Genomic DNA, 17,284 nt, shown 5'->3' with positions numbered 1-17,284 from the left:
AAGGAGGGGCCAAACATTCAGGCAGCTGTGTTGATCCACACCAACAAACCAGTTCTAACAGTTTTATCTTCACCAAGAGCAGATCTGTTGTAAAGCTGATGGGTCTTAACCGCCTATCCGCGACCGAGCCACCCCCAAATACTTTACATTAGAACGAGGAATATACTGTTGTGGGAAAAAATAATTTCACGCCAGCTCCTGTGAGGATTGCACCTGAGCTCACAGGGATCAGGGAATTCTGAGGGTGTGGCAGAGGAAGTTAGCGCCCCCTGCTTATAAAAAAATGTATGAGCACTGCGTCCGGGCAAGCCCTAGCTCCATTACACCACTGGGTGTATTATTTTGCACTTGCTTATCCATAGCCACAGCTGGCCCTCAAGGTAGTTTCAGACTTCAGACAGACAGCTCAGTGGGGTTAATCCACCTCAGAACCATGTTCTATTTATTTATTTGCAACATTTGTATACTGCTCCACATCTAAACAGATTCTGGAGCGGTGAACAACATGAGATAAAATTAACAGAAGAGAAAAAGAAGAGTGAAACATGATATTAAAATTATTCTTTAAAAAAATGGAATGCCAATAAAACCGAGGCTGGTTAACCAAGAAAGCCTTCCTGGAAAGGAGCTGCTTTCAGGAGGTAATGAAAACAAACCAATGTTGGCACCCGCCTGAGCTCCAGGGGCAGGGAGTTCCAAAGAAAAGGGGCCACCACACTGAAGGCTCTTCTCTGCATGGACTCCAATCAGAACATAGGGCCATGTGGAACCACAAGGAGCATGCCCTCTGATGACCTCAGTGACCGGGAAGGTTGATAGGGGAGGAGGTGCTCTCTCGGGTATCCTGGTCCCAAGTTGTTTAGGGCTTTGTACGCTAGTACCAAAAACTTAAACCTGGCCCGGTAGCGAACAGGTAGCCAGTGCAGTTCCCTCAGCAAAGGACAATGACATGGCGATTGTTCGTGTGAATGCTCTTGCATAATCTGCCCCAAGATGGTGTCCTCCAGATGTTTTGGACTACAACTCCCATTGACTGGAGGTGACCGGAGTTGAAATCCAAAACATCTGGAGGGCACCAGCTTGGGGAAGGCTGCTCTAGCAAGGGCAACAGACAAAGAGTAAGACTGTGGTCAGCACTCCCTCGAAATGTTCTTTGAAACATGGGCCAAGCCAGCAGGTGAAGAGCAGCTGTGGCAAGTCATAGCAATTATGAAAATAGTTACCATGGCAAGTGCAACAACAAGCATTTTATAGAGGCATTTGTAAGTATTCTCAAAGCCGCAAGCATGAACCTCATGGAAGAGTCCCAGTGATCCTGCACAGTCAATATTGATTAAGCAGCAAGTCCGTTAGCACTAGAAGCATTTAGAAACATTAAGAGAGTCTTTGTTGCTTTCGGTAAGGCTGAATTCAAAAATGCTCTTCATACCTGAGCTGCCGTAGGTTTGAGAGATGTAGATGTTTCTCCTGAATGAGCTCCCACAGGCGCCCTGGGGTTGCAATCACGATCTCTGGCTTCCTTTTCAAGATCCGCTGCTGTTTCTGAGGAGCCATTCCTCCAACCAGAATGGCTGTTTTAATGCCTGGAATGCACCGAAGGACAAGGCATTAAGGATCGGAACCACCCTTTCAGCTACAGTACATGCCAGTGCACAGTATGTCTAGCATAAAAAAAGCAAATTAATGACATGCTTCACCACATTTGTGAGGAAGCGCTGGCCCAACCCCATGTTGTTAAGTGCCACGCCACCAGCCACATATTGCTCTATTCACATAGAATAATCATAGAATAGTAGGGTTGGAAGGGGCCTATAAGACCAACCCCCATATTTACCACACACATTTACTTGTGTGTCCTGGGGAAGGACCCTAGCTCAGTGGTAGAGCACAGGTTTTGCATTCAGAAGTTCCTAGGCTGAATGCCTGGCATCTCCAGTTAAAAAAGATCAGAGGATTTGATGTGAACCGCCCAGAGAACTTCAGCTATTGGGCGGTATAGAAATAAATAAATAAATGCGAAAGACCTCCCGGCTGAGAACCCGGAGAGCAACTGCCGACTGGACTAGAAAATACTGGGCTGGATCGACAGTCTGACCTGGTATAAGGCAGTGTCCTTTTGTACCTAAGTCACAAAGACAGGGCTTCATGGTGAGATGTTTATTGTAATTAGAAGACACAGAAGATCTATTTTGTTCCATGCTCACTGCCAAACATATGGAGGATAATTATAATATTAAAAAAAATGATTTTGTATGATGGCAGTGATAGTGACTGGGTTCATACAACACGATAACCCGCACTTATGGATTGAGTATGTGTTGTTGTTGAGCCGTGAGTTGTTGTTGAACTGTAGGCTGTTGTGTTGTCTGAACCTGGTCACACTAACAAACCATGGCTTGTTAACCACGAACAACCCATGTTTCAGAACCCAACAACAAACCATGAGTTCTCTTCATGGGTTGTTTGGGATTTACAAACCATGGTTGTTAGTGCAGCTGGGTTCAGACAACACAACAACCCACATTTCAGCAACAACCCCTGGTTCAATTACAAGCCACACTCAACCTTGAGTGTGAGTTATCGCGTTGTGTGAACCCAGTCATTGCCTTCTAAAGGTAAAAATCCCCAACAGACCCCAAGCCAAGAAGGAGGATGCACTAAGAATGCAAGAGGCAAGGCTGATAAATATTAATTGCACCTTAATAAATAATTCCCAACATGTTTTGGATGTCTTCCATTGGTGAAGTTATCCAGCTATTAGCTAGGTGCGAAACTGAATTTCTTTCTAATATGGCATGTGTAGATGAGCAGCGACTCCAAACACATAAAACAGCGTCCATTCCATATTCAAGACTGTATGTACTACTCTAAAAAACCCACACAACTATACCCATGCAGTCCTACGCTAAAGAACGTAGAATTCTCAACATGTACAAATTTATAAATTATGCAAACCACTCTTATTTTGAATAATTTATTTAGCTTTTTGATAGTCATGGGCAGGAGAGGAACCATGCAGGGCACTGAAGTTCCACTGCCGGCTACTGCAATCCTTATTCTGCTACCCCTCTGGCTCCTGATATTTCAACAGACCACCCCCACACACTTCCAAGGATACCTTTACAGCAACCAGGGCTAGAAACCTGTTTTTTAAAAAGAAAAAAGCTGAGGATTCTCTCAGGAAGCTGAATCTGCACCCAGTAGCATTACTTATGTGCTTTTCCTTCAGGGAAGAAAAATGCAGGAAACGTTTCCTGAAGAGAGGCTTCCATATTAGGATAGTGAAACTGAAGCAATGCACTTGGACAGAGCCAGTAGCAAAGTAAGCAGTGGAAACCTGCCATTCATACGCAGGTGGGGCATTTGCTGCAAAGCAACACCAGGAACAGGCATACCTGTGAACTTGGTCACTGCATCAATATGATGCTTTACTTGGACGGCCAGTTCCCTGGTGGGAGTTAAGACCAGTCCCAGAAGAGGATTGCTTTTACGTGCATCAGCATCGTGTTGTGGGGGACCCAAGTCAAACGGTGCATCCTCCAACACCTTCCCGCAGCCTGTTGTCAGAGCTTTATCGTCATCGGGAGCATCACTAGCTTCATCCCCATCGGAGTTTGGGCCTCCTGCTTCTTTGCTTGCTTCCTGCCTTGGCATCTCATCCTCGCTATCCACTCCTCCTTCTATCGGGCTATCACTTCCACTTGCCAAACCTTTTGATTTATACCACTGCAGAATGGAATGGATCATCGGAATGGCAAAAGCAAGAGTCTTTCCGCTTCCTAAAAACACACACGCAGAAAATGAAAGGGAAGTTAGAAACATCAGAAGTGAACTTATGCTACATCAGACCAGGGATCCCCACCCTTTTTGGACCTGTGGGCACATTTAGGGATTTGAGAAACTGCTGTGAGCCTCTCACAAAATCCCTAATCAGTGGATTGCCGCTTTGGCGTCTACCTGTCATGTCTATGGATCTTGGGATGCATCTTATTCAGCAAAAACTTTTGTTTCATGTCTATTGGACATTGCATGTCTCTTTAATAAAGGTTTGTCTAATTCATCTAATTGCTGGCAGCACAGTACAGCTAATGCGTCTCTTAAATGAATGTTTTGGCAATGTCCAGTAGTCGCTTCTTTTGGGGAGGAGGTTATTACACAGGTAATTTTTGTACTGGAACAGCCTTTAATATTCACTGATGTACATACTCTTTTAAATTATTTACCTGCTTCATTGAAATTAACAAATGGTCAGCATAAACAGGTTCTCCGTGCCCTTTTGACAGGTAGAAGACTGATATTACAACACCTTCAAATGGATACTTCTTTTGGATAGTTGGCTCGCTTTTGTTGAAGCCTATGTATAATTGCTAGAATGCTGTATGCATTTTATATTCATTCACTGCTATGGCTATGTACAAATCCATGTATGTATCTTAAAAAAAAAAAGGGGAAAAATAATAATAAAACTTTGCAGGTGCCTGTGGGCGTCACATTGGGGACCCCTTCACAGTTGTCATTAGAGGTGCCTGTGAGCACTATGGTGCTTAAGGGTGCCAGGCTGGGGGCCCATGCATTGGACTATTTCTCCACCTAGCCCAGTATTATCTGTTCTGATTGGCAGCAGAATTCCAGGATTCAGGCAAGGGGCCCTTTTAAGATCAGGTAGCTGGTCCTTTTAGCTGTAAATGGCACAGACAGAACCTGAGATCTTCTAGACATAGAGCATGTGCTCTACCATGGAGTGATGATACTGACCTCTCTCCCAATTAAACATATAAATGAGTTGGCAGTGAGCAGCGCAGTAGCCAAATTTGCAGATGACACCGAATTATTCAGGGTGGTACTAAAAACCCCTGCATAAGTTAGAACCCTGTAGGAAACAGGATGCTGGGCTAGGAAGGCCTTTGGTCTATTGCCGTGAGATTCTTCATATGTTCTTAGACAACTGATCTATCTGGCCCAGCAACATCTGCTACAGCCTTCCTCAACCTGATGCCCTCCAGATATTTGGGGCTACAACTCCCAGGATTTCTGACTATTGGCCATGGTAGCTGGATGTGATGGGGGTTGAATTCCAAAACATCTGGAGGGCACCAGGTTGGGGAAGAACATAGGACGAGCCATGCAGGATCAGACTGAGGGTCCATCTAGTCCAGGATTCTCTTCACATGGTGACCAAACAGATGTCAACCAGGAAACTACAAGCAGGGCATGAGTGCAATAGAAGCCTCCCACCCATGTTCCCCAGCAACTGGTGTACATCGGCTCACTGCCTCTGGTACTGGAGGTAGCACATAGTCATCAAGACTAGTAGCCACTGATAGCCTTCTCCTCCGGGAATTTGTCTAACCCCCTTTTAAAGCCATCCAAGTTGGTGGCCATCACTATATCCTGTGGTAGTGAGTTCCATAGTTTAACTAGGCGCTGTGTGAAGAAGTCCTTTTATCTGGGGATCTCCCACAAAACAGCTTCACGGGATGGCCTCCAGTTCTAGTATTGTGAGAGAGGGAGAAAAATGTCTCCCTATCCACATTCTCCACACTGTGCACAATTTTGTAGACCTCTATCATGTCTCCCCTTACCCTCCTTTTTTCCAAGCTAAATAATCCCATTGGAAAGCTGGTCTTTACCTACTGGCAGTGGCTCTCCATGGCTTCAGGCAGAGGTTGTTCCCATCACATAATACCTGATCCCTTATTGGAGATGTCAGGGATTGAACCCAGAACTTTCAGCATTCAAAGTGTGTGCTCTACCACTTAGCCACTGCCCCTCCCTATGTATTTTGTACTCCACTAGTTGAAGAAAAACAACAATAGCAACAGGTGGTTTCAAAAGCAAAACACTGCACTACTATATAGGGTGTTTTCTTAGGATACATAGGTTATCTTAGGATGCTGGAAAGTCAGACTTTGCAGACCAACAACAACCATATGTAGGAAATCATCTTTCTGTTCTCAGGAGCCAGTAACACATTTTTCAGGAGCAGCAGTTTTGGACCACTGTAGCAAAAAAACAACAAAGACCTGTTATTGACTTCTTCTTTTTTAAGGAACTGGCCTCATATTTTTGGGCCCCTGGCCCCTGGGATAGATATATATTTTTAATACCAGAGTGCAGAGACTTTTTTTTTTTAGTCCAAAAAAGTTAGACATGCAAAATGTGGATTTGGTAGGATTCTGCAAAAAAAAAAAAAAAAGTTATCAAGTTATCAAAAAAAAAAATTATCTCCTTTTCTCCATCATCTTTTAAAGACCTACATAGTCTTTAAGAGGAATTCTGTTCTAATTGACAGCTCCGTTCAACTTTCTCCACATAGAGAAACCAAGAATCAGGTCAAGGGTAAACTGCATTCATCCCACCTCATCGCTCATAACGCAATTTTCTCTTGCCATCATTTACATCTAAACCACAAAGTTCACTCCTTGGCTGAGGGTGGAACTAGACGTTCCCAACTCCATGTTTTCCTGATAACTCCAATGCCAGGGAGGAAGGGGCTTGAGGGGCATAGTCAAAGGGGGGAAATTGGCAAGCAGGAGGGCTGTGTTTAACCCTTCTCCTGTCCTCCAATTCGTCCTTGCAAATGCTTCCCCAGAGGTTTTTTTTTTTTCATTTTCTCCCCTCCAAGCTGGCCTCCAAAACTGGAACTAAGTCGAGCTGAGGGAAAACAGCTTGGGGGAGGAGGGGATTTGTGGGGGAAATTTGGCAGGCATGGGAAGGCTTAAGCTCCCATTCCTCCAACAATCCAATCCTCCTCTGTGTCTCACCCACACGCCCAACACTGAGACAAATGGGGATTGGGACCATGTGAATTGGACAAACCAGAGTTCCACAAGCCATAGCTGGTTTCCAACCCAGAATTAGAAACCCAGTTCTAACTGTGATTTCCCATTCTGGTTTGGAGGTGGATTGTGGTTTACAGTAACACAGACATCACGGCAATCTGCAGTTACTGAGAATCAGGAACTGAGGAAGGGATTTGGAGCATGTGAGAGGAGGAGCACAGGGGGAGTGTCATGGCACGTAGGGCTGAACCGTGACTTTTCTGGCGTGCTGGTGGATGTGCAGTAGAACTTTAGGCTAGGGGGCCAAATCTGGCCTGCCTGGAGTCCTAATTGGGCCTTCTGGGGTTCCCATTCACCCTATTCTGTTGCCCCCTCCTTCCACCAATTTGTTGGTGGTTTCCCAGCTTTTGCACTGGTTTTTTCCCCATTCTGAAAGGCTGAAATGCTCTCCTAAAGCTTAGTTGCTGGCAATAAATGCTTCAAGCTAACATATGCTGATATTTTGGGGTCTGCCCCTATTGCCTTTGGCCTTGCCCACCACCACTGGAATGTGCCCCCCGAGAGGTGCTCCAAAATGGAATTCAGCCCTTAGGCTGAAATAATTTCAACACCTCTGATGTACGGGATACCGACATCTTGGAATGTGGAAAACTAGTGCCCACAAGACAGGGTTGTAGCATGAAGTCATACCTGTTTCTGCAGCACCAAGGACATCCATGCTATCTCGAATTGCAGAGGGCAGAGTCAGAGCCTGAATTGGAGTTGGCGCGCTGAACCCCAATTCACTCAGTGCCTGGAGAACAGGCTTAGGAACAAAGAGGCCTTTCCATGCAGAAAGATCTACTTTCCGATCGGAAGATGCAGACAAGACATGTGCTGTCCAGTTTTTAGCCTTTTTAGAAGATCTAACTGGTTCAAGGACATCTTGGGAAGGACATGTTTTCTTCTTCTGTTCTCTCTTCCTCTTTTTCTTCACTTGTTTCCTTTCCAGGCCTGTAGAGTCCCCTGCCTCACTCTCATCTTGCTCACAGCTAACAAGGGCCTCTTTGCACTTGGCCTCGTGATTCATTACCGCTTTCTCCACTTGCAGTTCATCCTCACTCCTTGCTTCATGTTCCACATTTTTCTCCTTCTTCCTCTTCTTTGGGGGAATGGTGCCAGGCTCCTCCTCATTTTCCTGCCTACTGGATTTTCTCTTCTTGACTTTTCCTTCCCCAGCTTTTGAGGAAGACACCAATTTGTAATCTGTAAGTTCCTCAAAACATACTAAGCCTCCAAGCTGCTCATCGGCAAAGAGATGTGGGTCAATCTCGATGGGTTTCCATTTTCCTGTTACTTTGATGCCCTTGCGCTTCAATTTGGATGGTGTCTTAAACTTATTTCCTCGTTTGAGCTTCATGACTGACCTTCAAAGAAGAAAAGAGGGAAAATGCTGCAAATAAGGCTATTAAATTTAGGGTGCTGACTAGATGGCAGGAGGTGATTTGGTTAAAGCAACTCAGTATACAATTCCTTGTCTCTGCAGCTCCTAGTTATGTGCATTCAGTGTTTGCCTTCCTCTGTAAGGCTCCTCGCTCTTCCTTTCACATAAGACTTCCTCTCATGTAAAACTCTCCCCTCTTCCTCTCATGCCTCTGGACCACTCCCACCTACCCTTGTAAGGCTCTCTCTGCTTCCCCTTCCATACTGCCTTCTCAGATGCCTGCGTCTTCCTTCCTTAAGCCCCTGCATCTCCTACCCATGTTTCCCTAGACCTTCCTGCCAATTCTGACTGCACCTTCCCTGGATCTGAGCAGTTTATCAAAGAACAGCCAGGGATGCCTCTATCAGCCTGGTAACTCAGTGGCATTACGGCAGCTGTGCCAATCACTGCACCACAACTACAAAAATCCCTGTGTCCATTACAATGCTGTATTTATTTATTTCAAAGATTTATTAGTCAGCTTTTAGGGCAATCAGTCCCAAGGCAACACACAAAATTTTAAACCACACACAGACAAAAAGGTAAGAAATAATATTGGTCCTGGATGTGTCTTTAGTTATGACTGACTGTTCAAAGTTGTTTCTAGTTATATGTTGTTTGTGCATACTGTCTGTGTGCTTTTATGTAAATGGCTTTTAAGCTTTGCATATTGTATTTTAATGATTTAACGTCTGTGAACTGCCCAGACAGCTTCGGCTATGGGGCAGTATAGAAATGTAATTAATAATAATAATAATAATAATAATGATGAGACAACAATCAAATCAAAATTAGCTATAAAATCAGAATTAACAATTAAATCCAGATAACACCGTATACACACCTGCACCCAATCAACGGAGGGGGTGATCAATTATAGGCTGTGGTAAAAAATTAAGTTTTGGGGGCCTGTATTACCTGTAATGATGGGCCCAGCAGACATCCATTGGAACAGAATTCTGCAAGTGAGGGGCCACCACTGAGAAGGCGCTATCTCTCTTGCCCATCAGCCTAATTGCTTTGACAGGTGGGCATACAAGCAGGGCCTCTAATGTTGATCTCAGAGTTATTTGGTCAAGTGTCAGATGGTTAAGCAGTTAAATATTTCAGTATTTTTATGAAAACAATATTCTGAAGTTAAGCTTGTAGATCTCCTTACTGGTGAATGAAGAAAAACAGACAATTTTTAGCAGGTTACTAAACATTAAAATAGTTCAAATTGGGAATCCAATTTGAACTGTTTTAGTGTTTCCACGTCACTTATATGAAGGTGCACTTAAACAGAAGAACAAAAAGAATTACGGAAAAAAATCCTGAAAAAAAATGCAACTGAATAAATGCTACATTGCTGAATTCAGTTAGGGAGCAATCCTAAGGTCCCTAGAAAGCATCTGGGGGGCCACAAGTTACTTTGGATTGTCAGATCTGGGGTCGGAGACAGCGCTCTGACCTCAGGCCTGGGAATCCATGCTCCCTGCCCCCTCCCAGCTGGTGGAAAGAACCACACCAGCTGCCTCTCTGAGGTTGCAAAAGCGGCCTCAGATAGGGGGTAAAGGGGGCATTTCTGTGGGTGGGGAGGGGACTGGAGAAGCCAGCTTACACAGTATCCCCAGGCCTCTCCAGCCCCTATCCCTCCCCCTCCGACACACCCTACCTAGATGGACAAAAAAGCCCCTCTACCTAAAATGCAGAGCAGGAGGCATGGCAGAGGCAACAATTGTCTCTGCTGTGCCTCCCGCTCTGCACTGGATGTCGTAAGCCTCTGAGGCTGGAGGCTTACGAGCATCAAGGGCAGACAGGATTGTGCCCTTAATGGAGCAATGACAGAAAGGAAAGAAAGGGAGCAAAATACATGAGCTTATGTGGAAGGAAGAACAAATGAAGTGGGCATCTTATGGTACTCTCCTATTCCAAAGGAAAAAGCACTGGGGGAAAAGATGATAACTAGTAGCTATGGAAATGGCTCTTGATAATCTAGACCTTCTCCCTACGATACAGTAGCTGTGATAACAGCTACTACAACTTTATTGTTAACATTCCTCCTGGAGAGAAACGAGTTAAAATACTCACTTGTGAGCAACTCCTACTGCAACATGCTTCAAAATGCCCCTCATATGGTTCTGTTCTCTTCCTAGTTTTTGAACATTTGGTTCCACATATTTTGTTCTGAACAGCAATCCTCTCAAATTTTGTATTGATGATTTTTTTTTATTTTTTTTTAAGTTTCAGGCAGCACACACGTTCAACTTACATTGTAACTAGCAACTGCCCCATTGGAATCTATGAAGTCAAAAAGTATTACAATTAAACCAGTGTACAGTAGGGATATAACTGCAAAAATTTACTTCTTGTATTTGCAAACAGAGGAAAACATGGAGGAAGGGGGTCTTAAACCCCTTATAAAAGGTTTAAACTTTAAAAAAACCCTAGATAGGGTTGGGCATTTGACTGGTCAAATCATGGTCAAGTATTTTTCAAGAATTTTGTTATGAGAACAAAGTTATAGTCATTGACAGGTTTGACACTTAGCAACCCTATGCAGATAGGTGGCTGCCTCCGAACTTGGAGGGGACCGCCTATCCAATGCAGGGTGGGTGGAGCGCAGAGGGGATCTTCTCCTCCGTGCTCCAGCCACTCTGCATTACTGGCTAGACAGCTGATTTTGGCTGTCTAGCCGGAGCAGTTCAGGGTGCAGGGAGGATGGACAGCGCATAGGAAGCCTCATAAAGAGGCTTCCGCCATCCCCACCCCAGGAATGTCCCTTTGCCCCATTCCGCACTGCTGTTACGGAGATGTTCCATGCCGCCTATGACACGGAGGGGAGGTGGTTCTCCTGGAACCAACCTCAGAGTGTGGGCTCTGAGGTCAGTTCCCAGAAACTGACCGATCCTATGACCGTCTAGCCGCTGTCTAGCAGCCATAGGATTGCGCTCTTAAGCTAATGGCAAAGTAACTAACTAGATAGCGAAAACAACTAAGAGTCTTGTGGCACCTTAAAGACTACCAAATTTGTTCTGGCACAGGCTTTTGTGGACAATAGCCCACTTCATTAGATGGATGGTTAGAGTTTCAGGTTGATAAACAATACATTTGGTATGTTAGGTGTCAGGGGATCATAAACAGTGAGGTCAGAAGGAAATTAAATCAAGGAAATACTGATAGTGACAATCACAATGAGCTGGTTTGCACAATCCCAGGATGGTTAATAAGCCACAGTGGCTTGTTAACCACGCTGCGCATGCCGCCTGGATTTGCATACTACCCTCGCCAGCACAGCTTCACATGCTGTCCAAACCTGGAGAAGGTGGATTGTTGGGGTGGGTGACAAATCATCAAGAACCCTTGGGCTGTTGTAGGGTTGTGTGTTACCCACCCAAACAAGCCACACTTGCCAGGTTCGTATGACATGAGAATCACCAGTGAGGATAATTATGCACATTCAGACAGCACGTGACCTGATGCTAGATAGGCCGATTAATGCATGTAGTGAGATAAAAATCCTTTACCCCAGTTTGAGCCACTGGTGATAGAACTGAACTTGTTGATGAAGTCTAACTCAGCCGTCTCACACTCCAATCCTCTTTTGACATTTCTTTACTCCACAACAGCCCCTTTAAGATCAGTGACAGAGTGTCACTGGAGGCCGAAGTGATGGCCCATGGTTTTTGGACTATTGCCATTTCTAGATTGCTGTCACTTTGAAACAATGACATTAATTTTAAAAAATGGCTATATGTTACTTTATTACATGTTTATTCTGGCCCTGCCTCCTTCCATTTTATCCTCAGAACAGCCCAGTGAGGCAGGTGATCCTGACTGTGTGACTGGCCCAACTAAGGGTGCAACCCTATGCATGTTTAGACAGGAAAAAAGTCCTACAACTCCCAGCATCCCGCAGCAAGCATGGCTGGCTGAGGCATGCTGGGAGTTATAGGACTTTTTTTGTCTACACATGCATAGGATTGCACCCTTAATGAGCTTCATGACTGAGTAAGCATTTGAGTCTGGGTTTCCCTGGTCATAGTCTGACACTCTACCCACTAGGCAGTGGCCTTTGCCACTCTTGGTTGCTTCTGCACCCATTTAGAGATGTCTGCGGTTATAACAGGTAGCTAATGGGAGAAACTCTTATGCTGCTAAGTTTGCTCCCAACTATTGCAGGGTGAGAGGGAAAGCTGCCCCTGCCCTTACTAACAAGTAATGCTATAATGAAGTAAAAGGTAAGCTTCTATATAGATACAGTTTCTTCCCTGAAAAAAACTGAAATATTTGACCAGCATTCTAACCTTAATTCTAAATTATAGAGTTTGGAGAATTCAGTGTCACATTTTGACACTGCATCCAGTTTTAAACATACAGCTGTTAAGGCAAGACTGTACTCCCCCCCCCCCCCCGGAAAATACCTAACTTTAACAGTTGCACAACAGGCTGAAATTCAACAGATATATCTTTCTCCACTATGTACATGCATTGATAGGGTGTGGGCACCTGTTGAATCCATCTGTCACACATTTGTTAAAGGCAATCAATTCACAACACAAAATAGTGCCATTCTGTTCCCCTCCAACCAACCAGGAGAACCAACCAACAGAAGAGTAACAAAAGAGCACAATGAATCACTAAAACAGAAATAAGAACATAAGACCACAAGAAGAGCCCTGCTGGATCAGACCAAGGGTCCATCTAGTCCAGCATTCTGTTCACACAGCAGTCAACCAGCTGCCCACAGAAAAGCCACAAGCAGGACATGAGTGCAACAGTACACTCCTGCCCATGTTCCCCAGCAGCTCGTGTACATAGGCATACTGCCTCTGATATTGGAGGCAGCATGTGGTAAAAGCAAAAGTTCATCCAAAGGAAGACTTTTGGATCTCCATCAATCAATGACAGCCTAATAATATACACCAGGGCAGCAGCAATATAATGCCAGAACTGCACAACAGTCCCCACCGCCCACCCACAGCAGTAGCAGAAGGCAATAGCAACCTTACAGCATGTGCTTCAATCAAACTAGCATCCAGCTGCACGTGTAAACGTTGGCTTTACAGCTCTACTCTAATCAGCTTTTACTCAGAAGTTTTATTGATTTCAATGGGGCTTTACTTTCAAATACTGGGGAGCCTTGGCTGCCTAACCCACCTCAGCCATGAAACTGACACCTTATCTCAGCCCAACCCATCTCACACGGGTTATTGCGAGAATAAAGGAAGGGGGGGGGGGGACTACGTATATGGCTCGGAGCTCTTGGGAGAAGGGTGATAGTTAAATGCAAGTTTGTAAACAAAGAATAAGTAGACTTAGGGTGCAGTCCAATTCACGTTTAGACAGAAAAAAGTCCTACAACGCCTACAAAGTTGTAGGACTTTTCTATGTCCAAACATGCATAGGATCGCGCCCTTAGGATACAATCCTATGCACGTTTAGACAGAAAAAAAGTCCTACAACTCCCAGCATTCCCCAGCATAGCTGGCTGGGGAATGCTGGGAGTTGTAGGGCTTTTCTCTTTCCAAACATGCATAGGATCGCGCCCTTTGGGAACAATCCTATGCATGTTTAGACAGAAAAAAGTTCTACAATTCCCAGCATGTGCCGGCCGGGGCATGCTGGGAATAGTAGAGCGTTTTTTCTGTCTAAACGTGCACAGGGTTGCGCCCTTAGACATGCAGCCCTACAAACGGCTTAATAAAACAAGGAAAACAGCACTCCATAAGAGCAATGGGGGTGGGAACATGGAGGCATCTACCGTCTTCCTCGTCCTCCCGGTCACAACCCCAATCCGATCTTCACAACCCTTTCCTTCCCAGTCCTTATTTCTACAATCACTGGGACAGCCCCCCCCCCCTTATTCTAGCCCGCTTGCGGGTCTAATAGCCAACCAAGCCCCGTTTGTACCGACCGAGAAGACTCCACCAGACTCTACTGCGACGCTTCCTGGAATCCCTACCACGTGGAGAACCTCATGGGGGCGGCCATGGCACGCTGACGTCATTCTCCAGCGCCCGGATGCGTAAAAACCTTGTTAGAAGCGGGCGGCTGCTTTGACTTCAGCGGAGGCTGGTGGCTCCGATTTCGGTGGGGCCGTGGATCCATTCTGGGTTCAGTCAGAACTATTCAGAACGCTAAAAGAGCTATCCAAGGCGCTAAGCCCTACCCCCAAAATAGGTTCAGCACCTTGGGTAGGTTCTTTAGAATTCTGGCTGGTTCTGACTGAAAACCAAAATGGGAACACAGCCCCACCGCAATTGGAGCCACCAGCCTCCACTGAGTTCTTTCCTGGCTTGCTAGGTACGAGAGAGATGGCTACGGGCCCACAGGGTTATAGCTGGAAGGCAAGACTGAAATTGATGGGTGTTGTTTCTCTTCTCCACACGCCCTACATCTTCTTTCGTTTCTGTACCTTTCTCCTTTGGGGTTTTTCTGCAACTGTATGCTACCCGATGGGTGTTATTGCTGTAGCTTAGGGTGGAGTTATTATTTATTGGGGGCAGGTTGCTGGGAGATTCAGGAACAGAGGGGAAGGAAATGCTTTTTCACATAGCCAGTGTAGTGTAGTGTAGTCTAGTGGGTAGAATGTTCCACTGGGCCTGCGGAGATCCGGGTTCTCGGTGACATTGGGCCAGCCACTGACTCTCAGCTTAACCTACCTCACAGGGTTCTTGTGAGGATAAAATGGAGAAGAGTGGGAGCGTGTAAACCACCTTGGGTTCCTTGCAAGAGGAAAAACTATAAATATAAATAAAAGCGAGTACATGGCAGAACTGTGGGGTTTGCTACCACAAGATACGGTGATGGTTGCCCACTTGGATGGCTTTGGAGGGGTTTAGACAAATTCACAGAGGATACGGCTATTGCTGGCCACTAACTAATCATGTGTCAGGGTTGGGACTGAGCCCATAGAGCCCCAAAGCGGCTCTGATTCTGAGGAAGAGCCAGAACCCGCGGGAGAGGAGCCCGCTCGTCTCTCAGAGGCGCAGCTGCAGGGAGACCCCCCCCCCCCGCATTTCTGAGGGAGATAGTGACTCTGGCAGCGAGGTGGAGGGTGCCGAGAGGAGGCGCTCAGCCCACTTGGCACTGCGGCAACGGCTGCGCCCCAATGCCTCATGGGTAAGGGGGGAGCCTCCCCTCCTAGACCATAAGTTTCAGAGCTTTCCCGCCCTTCTCCTCAAAACGGGGACCAACTGCATAGATGGAGCTTAGGTTACCCTGTTAGGGTACCCTTTGCAGTTCCTTGCTGAGTCTCTGGCAATTAGCATCTGAAAGAGTCATTACGTTATAAAGGAATAAAGCCTTGGAGGGAACCCCTTTTGTCTGTGTCTTGTTTGGGCTACTGGAGGGGACTTTAAGAGGCAGCTAGAGCACTCCTCAGATCAGGATGGCTATATATTGTCTCCAATATCAGAGGCAGTATGCTTTTGAATACCAGTTGCTGGGGGACACGAGTCGGGTGGTACTATTGTGCTCATGTCTTGCTTGTGTGCTTTCCATTGGGGCATCTGGTTGGCCACTGTGGGAATGATATGCTGGACTAGATAGGCTGTGGGCACTTGCGCCCTCCTCCTGTTATACATTGCTGAAGTCTGTTCTCCATCATCAGCATGGCTGGCTGGGAGCATGCTGGGAGTTTCAGGCCTTTTTCTCTGTCTAAACATGCATAGGATTGCACCCTTAAAATATAATTCATCCAATATGAAGCCCTTTCCAAAGCCTAGAGGGACAAATAGTCTGATATGCTTTAAGATCTCATTGTATGTTCACTTGTATGTTGAATTCATGTACTCTGCTGTAGCCTGTCTTGCACTGACTTTTGAAATGAAGTGTGTTAGTAAACTGGCCATAGGCACACAAGCCAGTGTAAAAACAAAAACCTAAAATGCTTATATACTCCAAATGTACAGAAACATATTTAAATCATACAATCACAAAAACGGGTTGAGTTTGCTAAGAGAGGTTTATGACAGAGCTAAGGTTTTAAAACTGTGGGCTGAAATTGCAATTTGCCAGACTTGTTTTAACCACTTGGGTCTCCTTCAGTGGCTTAGCTATAATAGATAAGCATCTCAGTCTTCCAGAAGGGAATAAGTGGGGCAGACTTTTTCTATGATTTTTTAATTTGTTTACTGCATTTTGTCCCACTTTTCAGACAACTATTGTCTCCCAAAGTGGCTCACATCAGTTAAAAAATGAGACAGCCCCTGCCATCAGACCTACAAACAAGGAAAGGGGAGTGGAGGGGAAAAGAAGAGGAAGGAAATTAGTTTTTTAAGGCCAGAGCAAGGCGGTGAACTATAAGCAGGTATTTAAATGCCTTTGGGGCCAGACTGGTCTTCCCTTGCTGGTGTTTGTTCTTGAATGAGGCTCTTGTTCCTTAGGCCAGTGGGAGAGACTAGAGCATCTCGTACTTCTGCAGCCCCAGGGTGACTGTCTGTTCGAGCCAAGTGCTCTTTCTGGCAGAGAGGGGGAAGTGAGCTCCCTGCACCTGCTGCTTCTCTGGCCAATGGATGGGCCAGGTTGGTCTCCCCCTTGGCTTGGTGTTAAGCAGGGGGTGCAGCCTCCCAGTGGCCCCAGGTCCCGTGGCTGATGGCAGAAGATAGAGTGTGCTTCCCTTCAGCTCTCCAGTCCCAGGACAACTCATTTTTACCAGGCAGGCACCCTAAACCTAGGAAAAACCAGTTGGTGCTTCTACAGCATGCATTGTACATCTACATTTGTTCAGTGCATAAAGATTCTCATCAATAGAATAGTTGCTGCATGGGGATTTCCATTTTGTCTCTTGAACTACATTTATTCTCTTGAATAAATATTTCTGTACATTTGTAGTATATCAACATTTTAGGGCGCAAACCTATGGCTGCTAGACAGAGGCTAGACGGCCATAGGACTGTTTGGTTTTCGGGAACTAACATGGGAGCCAGCGCTCCGAGGTCGGTTGCCAGAAAACCGCCTCCCCGTACCCTCCTTGTAGGCGGTGTGGATCGTCCCCGGGCTCTGCGCTCAGAAGAGCAGCACAGAGCAGGGCAAAAGGGGGTGCTCCCGGGGGCAG

The 17,284-nt window shown here is 45.8% G+C and overlaps 1 protein-coding gene across 6 annotated transcripts in view; it reads right to left on the bottom strand.

Annotated features, from left to right (window-relative positions):
* Window positions 1-17,284, bottom strand: part of LOC146357087 (ATP-dependent RNA helicase DDX24-like) — a 44,234-nt gene that overhangs the window by 14,652 nt on the left and 12,298 nt on the right. For 2 of the 6 annotated variants that reach the window (XM_084840075.1, XM_084840129.1), the window contains exons 1-4: window positions 14,137-14,241; window positions 7,473-8,183; window positions 3,396-3,779; window positions 1,430-1,583 (exon numbers count right to left, since the gene is read on the bottom strand). In XM_084840075.1, the coding sequence (XP_084696201.1) occupies window positions 1,430-1,583; window positions 3,396-3,779; window positions 7,473-8,183; window positions 14,137-14,233 (1,346 nt within the window). In that variant the 5' untranslated portion in view covers window positions 14,234-14,241. Of the gene's footprint in view, window positions 1-1,429; window positions 1,584-3,395; window positions 3,780-7,472; window positions 8,189-10,314; window positions 10,525-14,136; window positions 14,242-17,284 lie in introns of those variants that run through there. The other 4 variants (XM_084840086.1, XM_084840108.1, XM_084840119.1 and 1 more) reach the window with 4 other exon arrangements.

This window comes from Heloderma suspectum, chromosome 1 (assembly GCF_057233095.1).
Source record: "Heloderma suspectum isolate Gila_16-S chromosome 1, 16-S_ref, whole genome shotgun sequence".
NCBI classification, from domain to species: Eukaryota; Metazoa; Chordata; class Lepidosauria; order Squamata; family Helodermatidae; genus Heloderma; species Heloderma suspectum.
The sequence above is the reverse complement of the archived record's forward strand: the minus strand, read 5'-3'. Positions and strand labels throughout refer to the sequence as shown.